This window comes from Trachinotus anak, unplaced genomic scaffold (genome assembly GCF_046630095.1).
Source record: "Trachinotus anak isolate AG129_WGS33_773 ecotype Australia unplaced genomic scaffold, CSIRO_AGI_Tana_v1 ptg000004l, whole genome shotgun sequence".
NCBI classification, from domain to species: domain Eukaryota; kingdom Metazoa; phylum Chordata; class Actinopteri; order Carangiformes; family Carangidae; genus Trachinotus; species Trachinotus anak.
In genome coordinates, this window is record NW_027273855.1 from 11,917,382 (window position 1) to 11,937,215 (window position 19,834).

At 40.4% G+C, this 19,834-nt stretch overlaps 1 protein-coding gene across 2 annotated transcripts; it reads right to left on the reverse strand.

Annotated features, from left to right (window-relative positions):
* Positions 1-258: 258 nt before the first annotated feature.
* ube4b (ubiquitination factor E4B, UFD2 homolog (S. cerevisiae)) lies at positions 259-19,786 on the reverse strand. Of its 2 annotated transcripts, XM_071475926.1 has the most exons (29): positions 19,472-19,637; positions 18,091-18,310; positions 16,543-16,678; positions 16,278-16,365; positions 15,782-15,926; positions 15,476-15,701; positions 14,799-15,278; positions 13,726-13,830; positions 12,345-12,486; positions 11,848-11,948; positions 11,545-11,659; positions 11,041-11,124; positions 10,432-10,488; positions 9,633-9,749; positions 9,351-9,449; positions 9,144-9,257; positions 8,714-8,912; positions 8,289-8,427; positions 8,085-8,184; positions 7,723-7,850; positions 7,432-7,530; positions 6,956-7,191; positions 6,714-6,840; positions 6,476-6,620; positions 5,717-5,851; positions 5,364-5,555; positions 3,155-3,329; positions 1,557-1,703; positions 259-1,403 (listed from the first exon to the last, which is right to left on the reverse strand). In XM_071475926.1, exons 1-29 carry the CDS (start codon positions 19,493-19,495, stop codon positions 1,339-1,341), a joined length of 4,140 nt encoding a protein of 1,379 aa, XP_071332027.1. In that variant the 5' UTR covers positions 19,496-19,637; the 3' UTR covers positions 259-1,338. The 2 variants fall into 2 exon arrangements, with proteins under 2 accessions (XP_071332027.1, XP_071332028.1); XM_071475927.1 differs by lacking the exons at positions 13,726-13,830; positions 14,799-15,278 and having other exon boundaries at positions 19,472-19,786.
* Between the last annotated feature and the right edge of the window lie 48 nt (positions 19,787-19,834).

Consider the following 19,834-nt stretch of genomic DNA (forward strand, 5'->3'; position numbering starts at 1 on the left):
AATCTGGGAGCATGATCTTGATAATTTTGGTATTTGTTAATGACTCATCAGGTCACCTGGATTGCTTCATGTTTACTGTCTTTACATCAATATCTATTCGTGATTTAAGTTTTAGACTTTGTATAACCTGACATTTTGTTTTATGCAATGTCTGTCTTTTCATGATGACAAATAAACTTAAAAAAAAAAAGACCATAAAGGGGCCAAACAAACCACGTAGGCATCAATCTGAGGAAAAAACAGTGACGAGTTGTGAAATAATGTGCATCATCATTTATTTCAGTTCAAAATCCTAGCTTCCAAAACAGGTATGTGGTTAAAGGAAATCATTTCCTGTACAGTTAAGGTCAGCAAGGTCAAGTTAGGTACAGTGCCATTTGAAAGAGACCATGTTGAGGTGAGATGTCAGTGGCTCTGACGAACAGACTTTTAATGGTGTGCTCCTACGATGGTGTTTCTGGTGGTCATGCTACATTCTCTCATGGTCCTTTCACTTCGCCTAAAAGAGGGTTATTTGTCCATGAGGCGCTTAGGAGGTTCTGGACTTGAGGCCATGCACACACGAGAAGTAAATTCAGTTTATCCAAGTGAGCAGGGAGAATGTGACTAAAAGGAACAACTGAGCATACTGTATTTTGGTAAACCACTGCTTATCTTCCTACTGTACTTGAAAGGAAGCTAACTTTAGGATTAGTTTACGTTAAGCTACATCCTTAATGATTATTCCCAGTTCTGAACTTTGAAAGCACAAACTGTGCATGTGTTAGGACACCAGCATACGTTATGTGGACTCAAGTTCATCATTGTCACAGTCTTCATCATGAGAACTCAGGGCTAGCAATTTTATCAGCACCCACCCAGACTCTCCCAAATGTATTGCCCTCCCACCTGCCTCAAATAATTCTAAGTCTTCAATGAAACATACACAGTATTACAAAACAAAATGAGAACAGTAAAAGAAGATGATCAGTGAAGTGAATGTTTGCACCTCGTTGGTAAACCTGTTGGTGGAAACTTAATCTTGCAGAATTATAATGCATTAACTAACTCTTGTTAAATATATGTATATATTTTGATATATATATACACAAACTCATGAGAAAAAACTTAAAAGTCTTAACTTTATTATGTTTTGTTTTTAGAACCATGATAATGGTTTGAGACAAAAAAGGGTAAATGCAAATAAAAAAAAGAAAAAAAAGAAAGAAAAAAAAAAAATCAAATCAGGTCTCCTTTTTTTTCCATTTAAACTGTTTTTGTTGTCATTGGTAGAAGTGACACCGAATTCAGGCGATTTGGACAGATCCCTTAATGATGGTTAGCAGGCCGATGTGGCCCTTAGACAGGCCGTCCACCCTGTTTCTCTCTCATCCAGGCATGGATCCTCTCCTTCAGCTCAGGGACTGTAGAATTAACAACAGGTTGTGAGGAACAGCCGAGAAAATGACACAATCTAATAACTGCTTTACTTTCGAATAAGAATGACTTTTGCACTTCCTCGCGCCTCTCTTTTTTTACATGTAATTACTGGTGAAAAGGCATCGTGGTGGGGTTACCTGACTCCAGCATGCTCTCTGTGAGTGGCTGCCTGTTGAAGGGATCAGTGGGGGAGTTGAGCAGGTGGCGTAGGATGATGGATCGGTCCATGATGTTCCCCGAAGGCAACATCACAGGGTCAGTCATCAGTGTGTCCATCAGAGGGTCTGTTATAACACAATTACATGTAGGTTTTACAGAAGATTAAGATGCAAACACTGCCAAAACAATAACCAACAACCTTCAACTGACTATACTGGTTTTATGTTTCTGTCCAGCACAGAAATTGAGTTTTATCAGCAGCAGAACTGGCACCTGTCTTTCGTCACAGTCAATGCTATTGTTGTTACATCCCATTTTCCTTTTTTTGTTTCCCCTTTAAAGAGGCAAAACAAACATCATACCCCGCTCAGCAGGCTGCTACTTGTGTATGGAGAAGGGTTAGTATTCAAACGTTGTACATAGATCTGAAAAGAGGTATTCTACTAGCTAAGCTATGCTCTGGTTTTAGAGTTAATGACTAAAAAACGAAGTAAACAAACTAACTAACTAAAAAGACTACATTAAAATACTTTTTTGCAAGAGAAATGAAACACAACTAAATGCAATGACTAAGGCGTGTCATCATGTAAGGCATAGTTGTGTGAGTCAGTGAGATGCACAACCCTAACTGGCGAAAAAATTATGTGTTTTATATGACAGCAATATTACCGCAACTATCAAAACACCAGTTAAGAAAATATGCAATAAATATTCAATAAGAGCATTCAGTTAAGTGTGTCCTATATTGAAATGTCACAAGGTTGTTACAGTAGGACTTGCGCGTTACAAAAATAAAACCTGGCATGGGAGATTTTAACTACATAGAAAGCTGATACTCGAGCCTCCTGTATGGCACACTTCCATCAACTGTGGTGGGTTGGTTGGCATATGTGGGAATCAAAGGAGGTATGTGGGCCACGTTCTCTTACTAGATTATATTAAGTCTGTGGTTATATGATAGCCCTGCTCTAAGCTGTCTATATGACCTGTATGAGCTACAAAGCCCCCTGCAAATGCCTGGAATTTAACAGCAACAGAGGCTCTTGAAGATCCTGTCCATCTGCACTGACTGACCTGAGTTCACATCAGATTTCTAAGCAACTGACTTTATCTACTTGGGACCAGAAATTTAGTGACTTGCTAGATGTGGCTAAAGTAACCACAAAAAATCTTTATTTCTTAAAATTTTAACATTATTAATTTCATTCAAAAACTGTTATTTAAAGATTTTGATATGACGCTGATAGAAACAGAACAATATGACAGGAAGGCCCTCTCACTTTTTTCATTGTGGATATTCAACGAATACATCATGAGAAATGATTGTGAACCTCAATAGGACATCACTATAATTTTTTATCTTTTTACAATTCGGAGATGATCAGACTTATTTTCTAAATAGGTTTGGGACTATTGATAATATTGGGGGCTGTACAAAAAAAAAAAAGAGATATATAAACATGTTTTCTAGTCAGGCTTGTTGCTTCTTCAGCCAATTTACCTCCACTGGATAAACAGATTTAAAAGTAGCAGGTATATTGCTTAAAAACACTTTGGACAAACACACACAACACACCTTTGAACTCATCAGGTGCATCACTGTAGTCCATCTCAGACTGGGAGTTCTTGGCGACTATTTCTTCTACCTTCTCTGACAGCAGCTTGAATTTTTCAATGGCAATGGAAGACTTAATTCCAGCCTTCCTCATCTTTGAGATCACCTCCTCAAAGAGCTCACGGCTGTATGACCGCTGGATAAAAACAAATAACAGGGAGAAAATAATTATGGAGCTGTAAGAGAAGAGCATTTTTGATACTGTCACATTTAAGATGTCACACTGTATGCAACAACCATGAGTAGGTTTCCCTTATGTATAACTTCTATGATATATACAGGGTTCCCACACATTTTTACCAATGATAATTTTTTCCATCATATTTTACCCCATTTCCAAGATTTAATTTAAATAGTTTAACAGGTAGGCCCATATAGCGATGACAGGGCAGAGTAATGAGGCTCTTAACTTCCATGCAGTAGCCCTATGACAGGCTGTGTAGCAAAAATGTAGGCTAGCAAGGAATTTGGAATGGAATGACTTTAGCCGACAACAGATCATTGGATGCGGCAATGACCGTTGTCTAGCAGCTATACAGATGCCTGCCGTGCTTGTAGGAGCAGTAACATCATCTTCCCTGGCTACAGCAGGTGTGAAATATGTGCCATCGCTGGCAGTCGGTTGAGTGGTCTTTTGCAGGGTTCCAGACTAAGGACATCCCGTTGTCCCAGGGATGAGAGAAAATGTGCTCAGGAAAAACAGAGATCCGAGCCAGTACGCCACCGGGACGAAAGGATCTATAGCCTATAATCTATCACTTGCTTATTTGGCAAATGACAAACCGAACTGAGCGCCGGGCAGAAGTGGCGTTCACGTGTTGTTATAAAAACTCTCACTCAGCAGGAGAGCTGAAATGTTCATTATAACACCAGTCCATGTACCCCCTCACTCAGCTTGTTAACGGGACCTCACCTATATGTCGCGCAGGTTGAACAGACCAGAGTGAGCACCCAGAGGTCTTAAAACCTGAGTCTGAGGAAACTGATGGACACATTTTAATGGACGTATTTTTTTAACCATTGAATTAAAATAGTCACCAACTGCTTGGTAACGTTAATTCTTTGCAAACTTTACAGTGCCTTGGCTGTGTGTGTGCTTATTAACTGTACATTTAGACAATTCCAATATACCATTGTGGTATTTCTGTACGTGAACAGTGATCCCAGTTATATCCATGTTCATCGCGGTTAACCCGCAGGTCAGGTCACAAAAATATTACTGATCAGCAGCAGATGTGTGGATGCAGATTCATGTTCTGCTAACTGCAGTTAGCAGAACACCACATCTTATATTTGTCATTCGAAAGCCACACATTATTAAGAACGCACGTTATTAAGAATGCCTGGCATTTTTGCAGTTAAGTATCTTGCTAGAGATTCCTAACTTCACCCACTCGTGAGATTCCCTCCATCAACTAGTGGTGCACTTAGTAAAATATTTGGTAACGCAAGACAAAATTTTTGAAACAATAGGCTAGTCTGTAAATACCAGTGTCTATACAAAACTTTTCCAAAACATTAATTTAATTCCAAACCATTTCCAGGCCTGGAAAAAAGTTTTTCTAATTTCATTACTTTTTCAGGAATTTCATGACTGTGGGAACCCTGTATATACCCCCAACATTACAATAAAAAAATAGTGGCAAATTAAATTTATGCCACTGGAAGTGCATCATTAAACATATTCTTCATGAACAAATTGCACAGTCAACTGCCTACAATCAACATTTAATGTTACTTTGCTCTTTCAAGTTTAAATCGAGGACAGAAGGTGTTGATGTTGACGTTGTGTAGATCGTAGAGCGCCTAGAGGCTGATTGGTGGTTTGTGAAAACTGACTTGGCTCCATCAAACAAAGGCAGTACCACATAAACACATCATGTGAATGTAGCAAACCGTTCACTTAACACACTGAAACAAACTAGTCGACAGTATTTGGTACCTCACTGCTTACGGCTTGCATTATTTGGGGAGAAATGGGTGAAACACTAATGTTCACTGAGTACAATAGAGCTTTTATCTTGATGTCTTTAAGGCAAAATGACCTTAACTGTGCTGACCTCAACTGCCTACAGCATTATCTCATGACCAGCATTCATCATAACAGCCTCCAAAGTACTCTATGCTGTATTTGTGATAAAGTGTACACTTTATCTCCATTAGCACCAACCTGATCGTCTGCAATTGCTTTAGCAAACCGGGCACAGTCTAGTTGCAGGTAGATGTCAGTCAGTTGGTCTAAGAGCTTCTTGGGCTCAAAGCCATACTTCTCGGGGTTCTCCACCTTCAGGTCCCGACACTTAGGCCCACAGAGCTGCTGGAGGTTAAAGTTCAGCATAGCAGCTAAACGAGGCCCCAGCTCCTGTGTGAAGAAGTCACTGTTTAGCATTAGCTTGTCTGGGTCAAAATGTCCTATCCAGACAGATAATGTTGCCTTTATGTTAACTGCTATCGTACAATTGAGGATACATTTTTCAAGTGTGACCATTTTACAAAATGCCCAGTGGGGGCAGCAACACTCACAGGCCTGAGGAAAGGCTTCTGGACCTGCTTGGTGAGGATGTGGAACATTTCAACAGTCTCTGTGGCCAGGGCCAGATAGGAGCGAGACACCCGCTCATCCTGAGTCAGCTGGGACTGGCGGCTCTGCTGCTGCTCCTGAAGTTGGCAGGAAAACAGTTTGACAACACTATTTCTTCAACAGCTGTCCACTAGACTCACATCCCAGCACAAATATCAATGTGGTGAGTTTAGGTGACAATGTTCTCCAGCTCAAAATATCCCCTGTGACCTTTGTCACCAGTTTGTTATTACACGTTTAATTTTTCCATCTCTTCCTTTTGGAGGTTAACACTGCATTCAGTTCATATGAGAGTTATCATAATTGTGAATTTACAAAATTTACAAATTTGTAAGCAGTGGTCATGTCAATATCCAGGTTGTACGAGTGGGAAAGCTCTGACATATACAATTTAGCACTTAATAACATTTAAGTGCCTGAAAAAAACAAATAAATATGAATGCCTCTCACTAGCCGAAGTCTTTCAATGTAATTAAACCCAGTTTTAATGGATATGGTGTTACACTGTCAATGCACAATATTTTAATCCTCTCATGACCAACTCAAATCATACAACCATTTTGATCACCTGAACGCTTATTAGTTAATATTTCTACCATCTATTGTGTAACATACGATTTTAGCATTGTGACTTACAACAAGCTGAAAAAAATTTAACACCTGTTACATCAATATAAGACCTTTTATGGCCGAGCACTGACCCTAGGCAGCTGGTCCCACTGCTCCTTATTCTTCATCTCTTCTTGAACTTCGTGGATACGCTTCAGGGACTCAAGGCTCTCGTCTAACAAGAAGGTGGTGTCGTTAATCAGCATGTTGATGTAGCGCACAAACTGCTTGCCAGAGCTAGAGAAGAGTAAGAAAAGAAGATGATGATGGTCAGCCACTCGCCCAAAACTTAAGTGATTAATCAAAACAGTTTATCAAAAGCACACTCACTTGAACTCCTCCATGAAGGTGCCATGGTGGGCAATGTTCTGCCAGAGACTCTTGAAGATAGTGCTGATATGGTACCGTATAGTGAACTTATCATAGAACTCGCTGGTGGCGCCAGTATGCTCAACATCTGACCAGAGGAGACAGTCAAGGAAAAAAGTTACATATAGGTCAGCTACACAAGGACTAGAAACTATTTCATTATTCTTTCTTGCAGATAGGATTACAGTATATGTGGTACTCACCAGTGTAGAACTTCATGAGTGCAGGGACCAGCTGTTTGACGGACAATGGGTGGTTCTCCATCATTTCAGAAAATCGCTGAGTACGAGGCTGTACAGCAGGGTTGGTGACAAACAGCACCTCCACCAACTTGGCGATAAGGTAGGGGTTCCTGATGTAGTTCTGGCTGCAGATGAACACCACCAAGAAGGTGACAATGTCCTGGACACATGGCTCATATAAAACCTGGGGAGAATACCTGAAACAAAGGAGGAAGACGAGGTGGAGGAAAGGATTAATCACTCCTGGCTTTGGCCTCTATATGGATGCAGACACTGATTTTTGTAACCAATACACCACATATTGTGGATTGACAAATGTATCATCTAAAATTGTCCATTTTATATCTTTACTTTTCTCATATTAAACTGTCCTTTCTTTTGAAGAGATATACTGCAAACCAATGAGAGAAGTGTGCTGGATTGAACTAAGAACTTACTGCACGACAAAAAGCAGAAACTCGGCAACATCTTCAATGTAGAACTCGGGGAGAGCAGCAAAGCTTTTGGGAATCTCAGGATTCAGTGGCAGGTTAATGCTGCAAAAGTCATGAAGAAATAAACATGACAGTTACATACTGACTTAAAGTTCACTCTGGATTGAAACACAGAATGACAGTCAGCAAAGATTGAAAAAAAAACAAATGCCCTCGGGTGTTGTCATATCTGGTCCTTTTACATCAGTATCACAACAATGACAAACATGGTCTGTCGGTGGAAAGGAAACTCACTTGGGGTAGGCAGGGTCCACTATGCGGAGAATGAGCTGAATGACTGTGCTGTAGAACTGCAGACATCGGCGGAGCAGGTTTTCATCCAGAAGGCCCACGTCAGCACAAGCTTTGGCTCGCACCAGTTTCTGACAGCACAAAGTCACACATGATAAGGATCAAATCTCTGTAAATATGATCTGTTGTAGAATCCTGCATGTTTTAGCATTTAAGGATAAATCTGGGTACAACTCCTGTAATGCCAGATTTCAGTGAACTGAGAGATGAGTGTTTGCAGGTCTCTACCTTTAAATCGGTGTTCAAGATTTAATCAGTAGATGAATGGAAGACAGTGGGTGCATCTACAAGGATGTTAAACTGACCTTGAGCTGGGTTTTGCATCGCTTAAGCATCTCTCTGTGTCGACTGGCCAGGGGAGAATCTTTCCATTGGCTTTCACTGTTCTTCAGTTCCTCTACAGTCCTAACAAGGTAAACACAGCAATATTAACCCAAATAACCTAAGCATGCTTTGAAAACCTCTGGGTGTGTATGTGTGAGTGTGTACGTGTGTTTGTGTGTGTGCACCTGTTCAGTTCGCGGATAGCTCGCAATCTGCGGATGTAGCGCCTGCAGCCAGGCAGGATGGACAAATGGTGGGTGTGCAGCGTCAAGAAGAAGCACTCGGTGGGGAACTTGGGCTCTGAGAACTTGGTAGGGTCTTCGTCTGTTTATATGAGCAAGTAGGATTCATTATTTCCATTATAAAATATACATTATTTCAATCATATTGTATGTCATGAATTGTCTGTGGTCCAGCATGTGTAGCTGCTGTTGTTTTGTAGATAACTCCAAATAAAGCAAAGTCAAAAGCAACACGGAGACTGTAACACAAGGACGATTCATCTGCGATTAATTGGAGGATTACCTAGGGAGAAAAAAAAAACTAAATCTGGCATGTTGATGAATCACGAAGAACTGATAAATATGCAAACTTGACTATGTCAACTTACGCAGTTCAGTCAGCCAGCTCTTCAGCTCCTCCATAGTGGCCTTTAGACGCGTTTCCTCTAGGCTGACAGCAAGGCGACAGCGTGGATGGAAAATGTAATAAGGGTCCACTGTCTCAAGCTTGATCTTCATGCTCAGCTGTTGCAGCACCCATAAAAAATTGAGCATGAAGCCATCAGTAGACACCAGCTTGTCATCAGTCTGGGAGAAAGGAGAAAGAACAACATAGGTTAGGTTAACAGTGCCAAACATTTGCATAGCATTGTGTATCACAGAGCACATACAGATGTTCTTAAACCTTCAGGTGCTGGAAATATATTTGTTTTTGACCCTCTAGCCCCTCTAGTTTTTAACACTACTGTTTTTCTTAATGTGCAAGTTTGATAACCCTAAAAAACACTTTTGCTTCAATAAAGAACTTCAGTGACTCACCTGCATCTGGGCTTTCTTCACATTGTAGTTGACTAAAGCTGCCATGTAATTAAGAGCTAACTCGCGTGTCTCTCCATTTAGTAGGATGTTGTGGAGAACTTTGAACAGGTCACCCTGAAAAAGATGACATGCAGCTTTAACAAATTATTCTACACTTACACAAAGGATGCAGTGCTATTAAATAAAGACATTAAAGTGGAGACTCACCCTTGCTGACTCCAGGTAGTGCTGCAATGATTGGCTGACAACTCGTGTGTTCTCCATGGTGATAGCTGGGCCCGAGAAATACTTGTCTCCTACTTTGGTCTGAAGGGAAAGATAAACGATGACACATTAAAAACATGCACATCAAACAAACTTTGTTTTCTGCAGTATAATTACATTAAGCCCTCTCTTGTTCTCAGACACTTAAAAAGAATGAGTATACATTCAATGGTGCCAGATTGTGGCCAATTAGCAGTTACTTGTTTAACTGAATAGATAACTCACATCATCCTCAGCAAACACAGAGAGGCTGAAGAAGGCTCCCAGGTAGGACAGTCTCTGGATCTCTCTGCCACAACCAGGGCTCAGTGGTTTGGGACACCATAGAGGCAGCGACGTTGCCTGGACAGAGGAGCCATTACAGAGACATATATTACATACGGGTGCACAGGTTTTTTGTGGTTTCAAGTCACAAACATTTAACATCTTTTATTGAACTTGGGGTGCTAGTATCTATCACATCAATAAAAGGTTAAGTACCTGTGAAAGCCAACAACATGGAATACAATGAAGTGAACAATTTATTCCTACCTGCTCATTCAGTTTAACTCATTAAGAGAAGCCAAATGTGGTTTGGCATAAATACACTCTAGTTAATATTATTAGCACATTTACCCATTACTACGGATGTAAAAACTCAATGAGCTTAATATAAACTAAAATAAATCTGATCTCAAAGATTGTTATGTTACCGAGTATAGCCCGGTACTTTACCATTCACAGGTGATTTTATCTTGCCCTTATCTGTGGAGCAGTTAGAAGTCTTAGTGTCATGAATAAAATAACCACAACAAATTCAACGTGCTGACATCAACTGGGCATGTTGGTATGAGGAAAGTATAAACAACAAAGACAACCACAAAACTCAAATAATAAAATTCCCATCTCAAGGAAATACATGGAAGGGAAGTGTTTGGTGACAAAATTAGAGAGGTGCATGGCCTGAATAATTTGAGCCTTAAGGACATAATGATGAACACTTAAATACCATAATTTAGATTTAGCCATCCAACTGTATACTCACCAAACTGCACACTGGGTGAGTCTTTCCGAACTTAATTTCACATAGTTCAGCTAATGCCTGTAAGAACAAAATACAACTGATGCAAATCTTCTATGACCACAACACAATATATATGGTTTTTGCATGACTTTGATACCATTTAAAAGTGCAAGTTTGAGATTAGTTGATGATTCAAGATATTACTTGTTACATTTGTAATTTAAGAATTGCAACCTGCTCTGACAAACAGCCCACAACACATGTTATATAATGCTCAAATGACAACAATGTTCTTTAAATGTATCATTTAAATGTGACAAAATCACATTTATCCCAAATCAGATGATAGTACTTAATTATTGTGTATGCTAGCATGAATGGTGAATAAAGGTTGCAGCTCTGACTTACTAGGTAAGATTGTCAAGAACACCACTGTAGTATCTATCCAAAAGGATAAGTAGCACAATGGGAACAGCATCTTTAGGAATGTCCGCACACATGCAGTACATACACTACACATCTGGAGCTGTCTATCAGGCTGCCAGAACCTCATTAAGCCCTGCTGTACTGTAACTACAGTCTTGTCTCCTTCCTGGTACTATAGTATAGATCAGGACACAATCTCCTTACCATGAGGGGGAATTTAAAGTTATCACTGTCAAAAGAACATTCTTTAACTGCAAGAGCCAGTCCATGAAGGATGGGAATGAAGATCTGAAAAATAAAGATACAGAGTGATAGTAAACATCAGTGCTACATCAACTTTTGGAAATTAATTTCCAGCAAACTATCAAGTTGTGGATAACTGCACATTTGCCTTAATTATTGCAAGTTCTTCGTCAATGTGAAGGTGTTTTAGAGTGACCGACCAAAACAAGGTATCACTCCAACCACATTCATGTAAGCAGTCACATTGAACTGCTACCTCATAGGTTTATTCTTGCCTCCGGAGACAGGTTTTGCTATTTAACCAGAATAAATGTAAGCACATGCTGTTCCCTTGGTTGATAGCACTGAATATACGTGTGTTTGGGGTGTCTTCCTGGTCCAATGTATGCTGTGATAGGTTTCAGCTTACAAAGGTGACCCTGAATCAGTATAAACGTATCAAAAATGGATGGGCGTGCATCCCACCTGTCTGAACACTTCTTCCTCCTGGTGGGTAATGCGTGCCAGCTCCTGAATAAAACCGTATGGAAGGTTCCGACACAGCATATAAGGTACCAGCAGAGACTGCTGGAGAGGGCTTCTACATGTAGAAAACAGACACAACCACCGTGGTGAAAATAAATAAATAAATGTGATTGAAGGCAAGAAATAGTGAAAGAGTAGTTGCTATGGAGACTCGGGAAGGAAAAGGAACAGAATGTTCAAAACTATAATGACAGATAAGAAAATAGCCCAAAGATTGTCACAGTGTGCTGCTGGCTTGCTTACCGAGGCTGTGTCAAGGTGCCTTGGAGGACCAGGGCAACGTGAGAAATACACTGAGAGCGAATGTTGCTGAGAAGCTGGCTGACATTTGGTTGGCTGCACATCTGAGGGAGAAACAGGGAAGAGGGGAGAAGAGAGAAAACAGTTAGAGGTGTGATAAAAATGTATGCTGAAAATTCCACTGAAATTCTCTCCGGACTCGGTTGAATCGGTGCTCATTGATGAGCAAAGCCTCCACTCATTTCCAGACCAACTGGGCTGCAGCTAGTCTCTGAAGTACAGACTGTTCTTCTGGCCTCAGGACATTTTGTAACCAAAATTTAGACACGGTGAAAAAGCTAAAAAGAACATGAAATATCAGTCATTATTATCACAAGGGTTATTAGGCTAAAATGATCTCACAAACTTATCGCTTCCACAGAATCTCAATATTTTTTAACATCATTTTTCTAAACAAAACCTGGGTGAGACATTTCTTGATCTTGCAGACAGCGAGCTACCTTGGGAGCTTTCCTCTCCTCCATGCCAACACTGTCAAAACGCTCAATGAGGTAGTTCAGCATCTCTGTCTCTTTGCATGCTTCAATGGTGAAGCGGTCGCTGGCTGAATCGCAGGACATCCCACCTCCACATGCACCAAGACTGTAAAAAGGAAGTAAACACAGAAACAAGGACAGAGAGGCGCTCTTTAAGTAAAAGAAAACATCACAGCAGCAGAGATGTTCCATTAGCATTACACATTTTCATGTCTGCATGGTTAACAAGCACAAACCCATTCTCAAGGGTCCTGAAAGAAACAAACTATAAGGCATTAGTGACAGCATTTCAGAATCTCAGTAGTGGGCTCTTGAAAAAGGAAAAAAAAGTTTATATAGAATCAAATTAAGTCTTTGAAGCCAATATTAAGATTCAGCTTATCGCATTTAACTGACAAATGTGGGGGCATAAGTTGATATTGCTGTTAGTGGTCAGCTGTAACTGCAAAACCTGTATGTGAGCTGCTTTAAAGCACAATAGACCTCAGGAGGTAATAAAATGAACCTTGTTATTTGTCCATTGGACACAGGCAATGCAGAAATAATCGCCGCTGCCCTGGGTTACAAGTGTTCCTGAAGCTAAAAATTAAATCAACACAACAGGTTACACTGATAAATAACTTCAATAACAACATAACTTTATTCATGCCAGTGTTTCCTGAAGAAAGATGAGACGCAAGTTGAACTAAAACTTGTTCTGCTGATCAGCATTTGCTTTGATTTGACCTAAACACTTGACTAAGTATCAGTAGAAATGACCACAGAGCAGGAAAAAAGAATGACCAGTTCTCCCTTAATGATAGTCCATGCATAGATAGTATAATCTCAAGTTTGGTCTACAACCCCCATACATAACAGTCTCACGCTGTACTAAATGGGGAAATTTTCCCTTTAATCCACATGCCTTTACTGGTTTGAGTATCATTAAAGTGTACTGCAGATATTCACATTGATTAAAAATGAAATTCAATCAACTTTACCCAATAAAGGCAGAGAAATGCAGTATTAAAGACAGGATCGTTTCCATACAATCTCTGTCCTGCAGCTCTTTACAGCACATCTATTAATTTAATCATAATCTACTGACTCATACTGTACTTATTACTTACCATCACATGATACACCAAAAGTAATAGTTATTGGTTCTTATGTCTAACCCTCTGATGAACAAAACAAGAAAAGCACTCTCTAAGACAGCTAGGCCTCCATCAGTTTATCTTTCACCACTCTTCTCTGGTGTGTTTGTGCACTGTTAGTCGTAAGCCTCCTGGGCCCATTGGAACATGCAGTGGGTCCATCACTGAGTAAGCATACACACATTAACACACACCGTGCAGCGGTGTACCTGGACCCAAACTGAACCCGTGTAAAATCCTCCTCCTCCTCAGAATCTTCATCACTGCTGTCCTGTGACATGTCAGATAGGGCATAGAACAGGAAGGACAAGGGGCTAACACGACGAGGAAAAGACAGGAGGAGTGAGGGAAAGAATGGAAGAAAAGAGGATGTTGTGCAAGCATGAAGAGACAGAAGGGAAGTGAAAAAACATGAAGACACATGTGGAATGGTAAGAAGTCACAAGAAAAGAGGACAAGAGAAGGGAGCACCAAGGAGAGGATGCTGGAGGGTAACATGCTTGCTTAAAAACTGCTTCTTGTGCTGCCTTTTAAATATTCATTAATGCCAATTTGTCTGCCGCTTTAATATACTGTCAGAACATTCTTTCAACTCATAATTGAACTGAGTGCCACTATCTGTCATACCACTTGTCTTGAGCAAGCCAAAGCAAAGAGGCACGGAGCCTATATTATATGCTTGAGAATTTTAAAGCAATGCAGGAGGATGTTTTCAACATGTTTGTCAAACTATAAGATTAGTTATATGCAAATGGGTTAGATGTTTTAATATTATGTTAGTAAGAAGCAGTCTTAATACTGCAAAATAAAGAAACTAAAATGTCTGTTAATTATCTGAGAACACCATATATTAGCATTTTTGTTAAACTTCAAGTAATGTCACATAAAATAATGTTTGTTTACATATATCTTCAATTCCTCTTATTTTAATCACCATTACAGCATTTGTAAGAGACAACATACTGTATATTTTTTACATTTGCTGGTGGAATGAGCCATTTCTTTAACTTATAATTTTAAACACAGAAATGCTAAAATATCAGGTTGTTCTTAGAGATTTAAACGAGCAGTCTAAAGCTTACCCAGTTGAGCATATTATGAGCTTGTGTTGATGACAACTGACTACATGAAACTTAATATAAGAAGCAATATATACACAACAAAAAGGATCTGTGGAAAGATTTAGTTGAAGGACTCTCTGGTGGGTCACAAAATGTTAAGGTTTTAGTATATTTACTTGCATGTGCACCACACTCTAACACGCAAGTGCTAGATAAGATACCTAGATGGTGGGATCCTGGAACCAAAGGCGGTCTGCTGGGTATTTGATCTGGGTGAAGAGGGTACCATGGGAGGGGGTGTGGAGGAGGGTAAGCTACGAGCCCTAGGTGAGCTCAAAGAGAGGGACTGGGGGCTGGGTGGTGGCACAGGAACTGGGGTGTTGGGAGGAACAGAGGGTCCTGTAGGGTTAGGAGAAGGTCCAAAGAAACTAAATCCTCTGTGACCAGAGCTAGATGGGGAAGGAGCCCCCCAGGGAGAGTTGACAGAGTAAGGCCGATAGCGTTGGGAGATGGGCATGGGGGAAGATGGAGGGTTGAGAGACTGTCTTGGAGTAGTAGTAACAGATGGGCTAGGGGGAACAATAAATTGTGGGGTAGAGGGTGTAGAAGGTATTGAGGATGTAGTAGGGGTGAGGGGAGATGGAGAAGTCCTCTTGGCTGCATCCAAAGCCATTGGGTGAGGACTACCACACCCATACAGACTGTGGACAACATTGATAAGATGATCATTGGCAGGATTATTCATGCAGCAATGTCTTAAAAAAAAGAAATGAACAAAACAAAATCAGAAACACAAGGAAAAAAAACTTTAAGGACGACTGTAGATTACGACCAATCCAGAGCCCTGATACGTCTCTGGGAGTCCCCAGATCTCAAAATACTGAGTCAAGGTACTTGCCTGGACAGAGAGCTGGCTCCAAAGGACCCTGCACTGGGGCCCATGGGACTTCCCCCTAGGCTGGAGGGCTGCACCAGCGTCAGGCGGTGGTCGGCAGATTTGGCTGCTGCAATTGGCTGAGAGGTGGCGGTTAAACTGGCGAAGGGGTTGTGGACACGTGACTGGGTGGACATCATTAAAACTTCCATCAGGATCTGGCCGATCAGGTCTTTGAAGTCAGAGTATGCTACAAGGAAAAAAAATCATTAACGGTCAAGTTACCAAATGCAGAAATCTGTCACGTTTTCAAGTGATTCAGTCACATACCATCTTTAGGGTTCTGGTGAAACTCTGCAGCCAGTGAAGGGAGAAAGATGACATCTCTATCCTGCTCCTTCCACGATACGCGGAGGATCTTACAAATGAGCTGCAAAGCCTGTTCTTCAGAGACATCTGAGTTTGCAGAGGTTTCCTGGGGTGCAGAAACAGAGAGACAACACACAGTTTGACCACAATCTAGAGCCATTTACAAAGTAAATGTCAGAAGGACCTGTATAACTCTGGCTCTCATGATAGTCATTATCTCATGATCTCTGTGGTCTATAAAGAGACAGGTATGCATCAATGAACTGAAATAAATGAAAGTAAAACGAATAGCATCTATGGAAAGTCCCCAGTTACGTGACTGTAAATACCCAAAGACTGCTTTTATGTTTACTAATTCAAATACTCACTTGATCTCAGGATGGGCATGATCAAAGTCCATTGAGCCAAGTAATTGGACAAAAGACTCATTTGAGTATCGTTCTCTGCTGCTGTTTACCTTTTCAGTTAAGTTCCTCTTCTCCCTGCGATCGCTGTCCTCCACCTCCATGTTCTCTATCCCTGAGTCCACATCCACCTGGGACATGCTGGAATAAAACAGGGGTGCAGTACTTATTAAGTCTCTTCATCCAGAAGAACAGTCAAACTTCAATGGTTTATGTGAAGTGTCAAATTTTAAGCAGACTATCGTTTTAAATTGTAATTTGATGAGGCTTAAAGCCTTTGAATTGTGTCATTCAATATGCCATTAGAAAAACTCTTACCTCTTTTCACAGGAGGCAGTGTCAATGTCCATGCTCTGTGATCGGGACAAACTCTGGGACTGAGTCTCAAGGCTGTTGGAGGGGGAGCTGGACAGGGAGCTGACACCCTCGCTGCTCTGACTACCATATGCCACCCCTGCAAAAGCAAAACACCACAACTGAGCACCTATGAAGCACAAAAAAATGTAATAGATGTATCATAATATTTTTATTTAACTCTTAAACAATACAATTGTTCTTGTTTCTGGAATAAGAGTAATATTGTGGGCCTGCCTTCAAGTTAGTTTCAAGTTTGTAGTCTGTTGCTTGCTTTTTTTTCTTTTTTTTTTTTTTAAAGTCTAGGCTTCTCAAAAAGGAGAAAAGGTTTCTAAAGGCAGTGTCATATTTTTGATCTCTTCTCATAACGTTATGGCTCATATATATTTTTGTATTTTCTTATGCTGCGTTGGATTTTAGTCTGCCATATTTTTTCTGGTCCTTATTTTATGGTCGTTGTACTGTAATGACTTTCATATAGTTTTTGTATAGTATAGTTTGTAGTTTTAATAAAATTTCTTAACTGTAATTTTAATTATTGTTTTGGATACAGCAAACTGACTACTTTCTAGAACCAGAACTTAAATATTGATCAGACACAATTATGCAGCTATTTAAAGTTCTTTATGTTTATGGAAGAAGCCATTGCTTCCATCACACTGGCCAACTAAAGGCTCAGATTGGTGTTTTTAAGACCAGCATGGTGTGCCATTATAAACCCTGATTACGAAAAACACTTAGGGATAAAGCTGATTAACAGCCAGGATTGTACTGAGGATGAAGAGCTGTAATTAACAACTCTCTCCTGGATGCACAACAATCATATCATTAACAGCTGTTAAGTCAAATAAACATTGTGTACCCCTGTCGTGTCAATTAAAATATTTCCAGCAAACACATTGACATGCAGTGAAAGCTTATGTAACCACAATGAATAAAATCACAAAATTTAACCAGTGGCCCTACAACGGTTCTTTTGTATAACACCACCACCTCTATGCATACCAACAAACAATGCCAGGAAAATGTCACTACATCCATACATGGCTCGTATATTTTCTAGAGCAAACCACGGGCAAAACATCAATTCTCACTTTGTACAGCAGGGGCTATACCTGGTATCAGACAGGGACAATGTATTCACAACAATCTGCTGCTGTTTGTATTGATGTCATTCATGATATCAAACTGGTTCTTGCTGTTCAAACATCACAAATATGAGGTCCATTTCAGTGTTGTGCTCAGACTCAAAACAACCAAGGCTGTTTATCTTCCAAGCTTCAGACAACTTGTTACAGGATAATTTGAGTAGGCTTAGACTAAAGACCACACAATAGGTTAACAACAATAACTCTGTGGTGACAGCCAGGCAAAGCTAACTGAATCCTGATCTGGCACAAACATCAAACCTAAATTGCAAGATTTAGCCAAAAGTATTGTCTGCGATAAAAATTATTATGAGTAACTGGACAGATACATCATAAAAACCTGTAGATCTTATTCAGCTCTTACCAGAGGTGCCCACAGGGGATGTGGCAGGGGTACCACTGTGGACACTGAGCCCCAATGATTGGGAGGCAGCTGGTGGCAGGGGCTGGGATGTGGCACCTGAGGGTCCATGGAGGGGTCCAGGTGGAGTCTCTCTCTGTGGAGATGTCAGGGGTGTGCTGAGAGGGGTGCTGGGCTGTGATGTCTGTCCCCCTGCCAGTCGAGCCAATCGCCTTCTGCGAATCTTGAATGAAGGTACCAGCAGATGAACATATTTACTCAAAGTACAATCTACAGACTGCCATATTATGGGCTTGCATTATATCAAGACTGTATAGCTTTATGTAATTTAATTATTGGTCCTTTTTTTTAATTACAGGAAAATGAACAATGCGAGGTTATAAATTCATTTTTATTATTTGATCATTATTCCCACACATAAAGACACATTATTATAACACTGATCGGTTTATGTTAATCTTTTTTGTAGTATGGTCTTAAATTAAGACATGCCTAATCGAAATACAACACAACCCACAAAAAGAACAAAGTCCGACCTGAGCACCGATCGTCACAACTCAGCTGACAATTCTAACTACTGTAAATCAACAGCACACTCGGCTGCGAGTTGATCGAACAGCTAAATACGCCTACAAGGTTGCAAAGAGAGTATACCCCACAAAATATCATGTGTAGTTCAAGGGGAACAGCTCAGTGACCGCTTAGTCGGCCCACGGATCATTGCACAATGGTGGCCCGGTGTGTGTTTTTTTATGCTGAGTCGTCTCACAGGCTAATTTTTGACTGTTAGCAAAACAACGTTAGCAACTGCCAGCTAGCTCCCCGCAAGAAAATATGCCAAATCAACCGAACAAGCTAAATATAACCTAATCTGTCAAAAATATAACACTAAGAAAGCATATGCCAGAAACATTATCAATATAATTATAATATTTTTACTGTTCTATATGAAAAAAATGTTAATTGCGGGCCACCTTGTGCACAGCGTCTAGTTTTACGTTAGCTAGTTAGCATAGAGCTCCACCGGCTAAATTACATTAGCGTACTAGCAACGGTGACACAAACATCCACATCCAACTTCAAGTTCGTTGCCTCCGTTAGATTAGCTGTATCTCTTAAAAACAAATCTTACGGGTTACGTTGACTGACACGCACTTGTGTGTGTTGGTGCTGAGATAAATGTGAGATTTTTGTCGCGGATGCATTTCTTCATTTTAGATTATGCTAGTCTCTCAGCTAGCATAGTCTGATAGCATTAGGGCTAGTAGCAACTCCATTTGACTTAAGTCCGGAGGAAAGACTTTGTAAACCTAAGTGTAAATTGTTACGCAAGTAAAACAGAGCTGCGCTTCTAACTCAGACCCCTTTTTCATTGTCACCTTACCTCATCTGCGCTCAATTCCTCCATCGCAGCTAGGTTAGCCAGCTATTTCACTTTCAACTGCTTTACTGTCTGCCAGCCAGAGCCAGCTAGCTAGCCTGTATTAGAACTAAATATGCATAGTCTAACTCGTTCAACGAATATGTGTCAGTGTTGATTGTCTTCAAGATAAAAACTAGGACACCAGTATGCGGAGGGTGACAAGATACAGTTCCTCCGAAAAGTCTCTCGTTTGCTGGTTTTCTACCAAGAATGAAACAAAAAGAAAAGTAGCTAGCTATTATACGTCAAAATACAACAGCGGCCATTTTGGTTCTACATATCGTCACGTGACTTAAGAGCCCACAAGAGGCGGCGTAAGGCTGC

What these genes read in the sequence shown, in the direction of transcription:
- ube4b (XM_071475926.1), bottom strand. Translation starts at nt 19,495, where the DNA reads ATGGAGGAATTGAGCGCAGATGAG. An exon ending in ACTCATGAAGTTCTACACTG is followed by an intron (nt 6,841 to 6,955) that starts GTGAGTACCACA and finishes TCCTCTGGTCAG; the next exon opens with ATGTTGAGCATACTGGCGCC. An exon ending in ACCTTCATGGAGGAGTTCAA is followed by an intron (nt 6,621 to 6,713) that starts GTGAGTGTGCTT and finishes ACTCTTCTCTAG; the next exon opens with CTCTGGCAAGCAGTTTGTGC.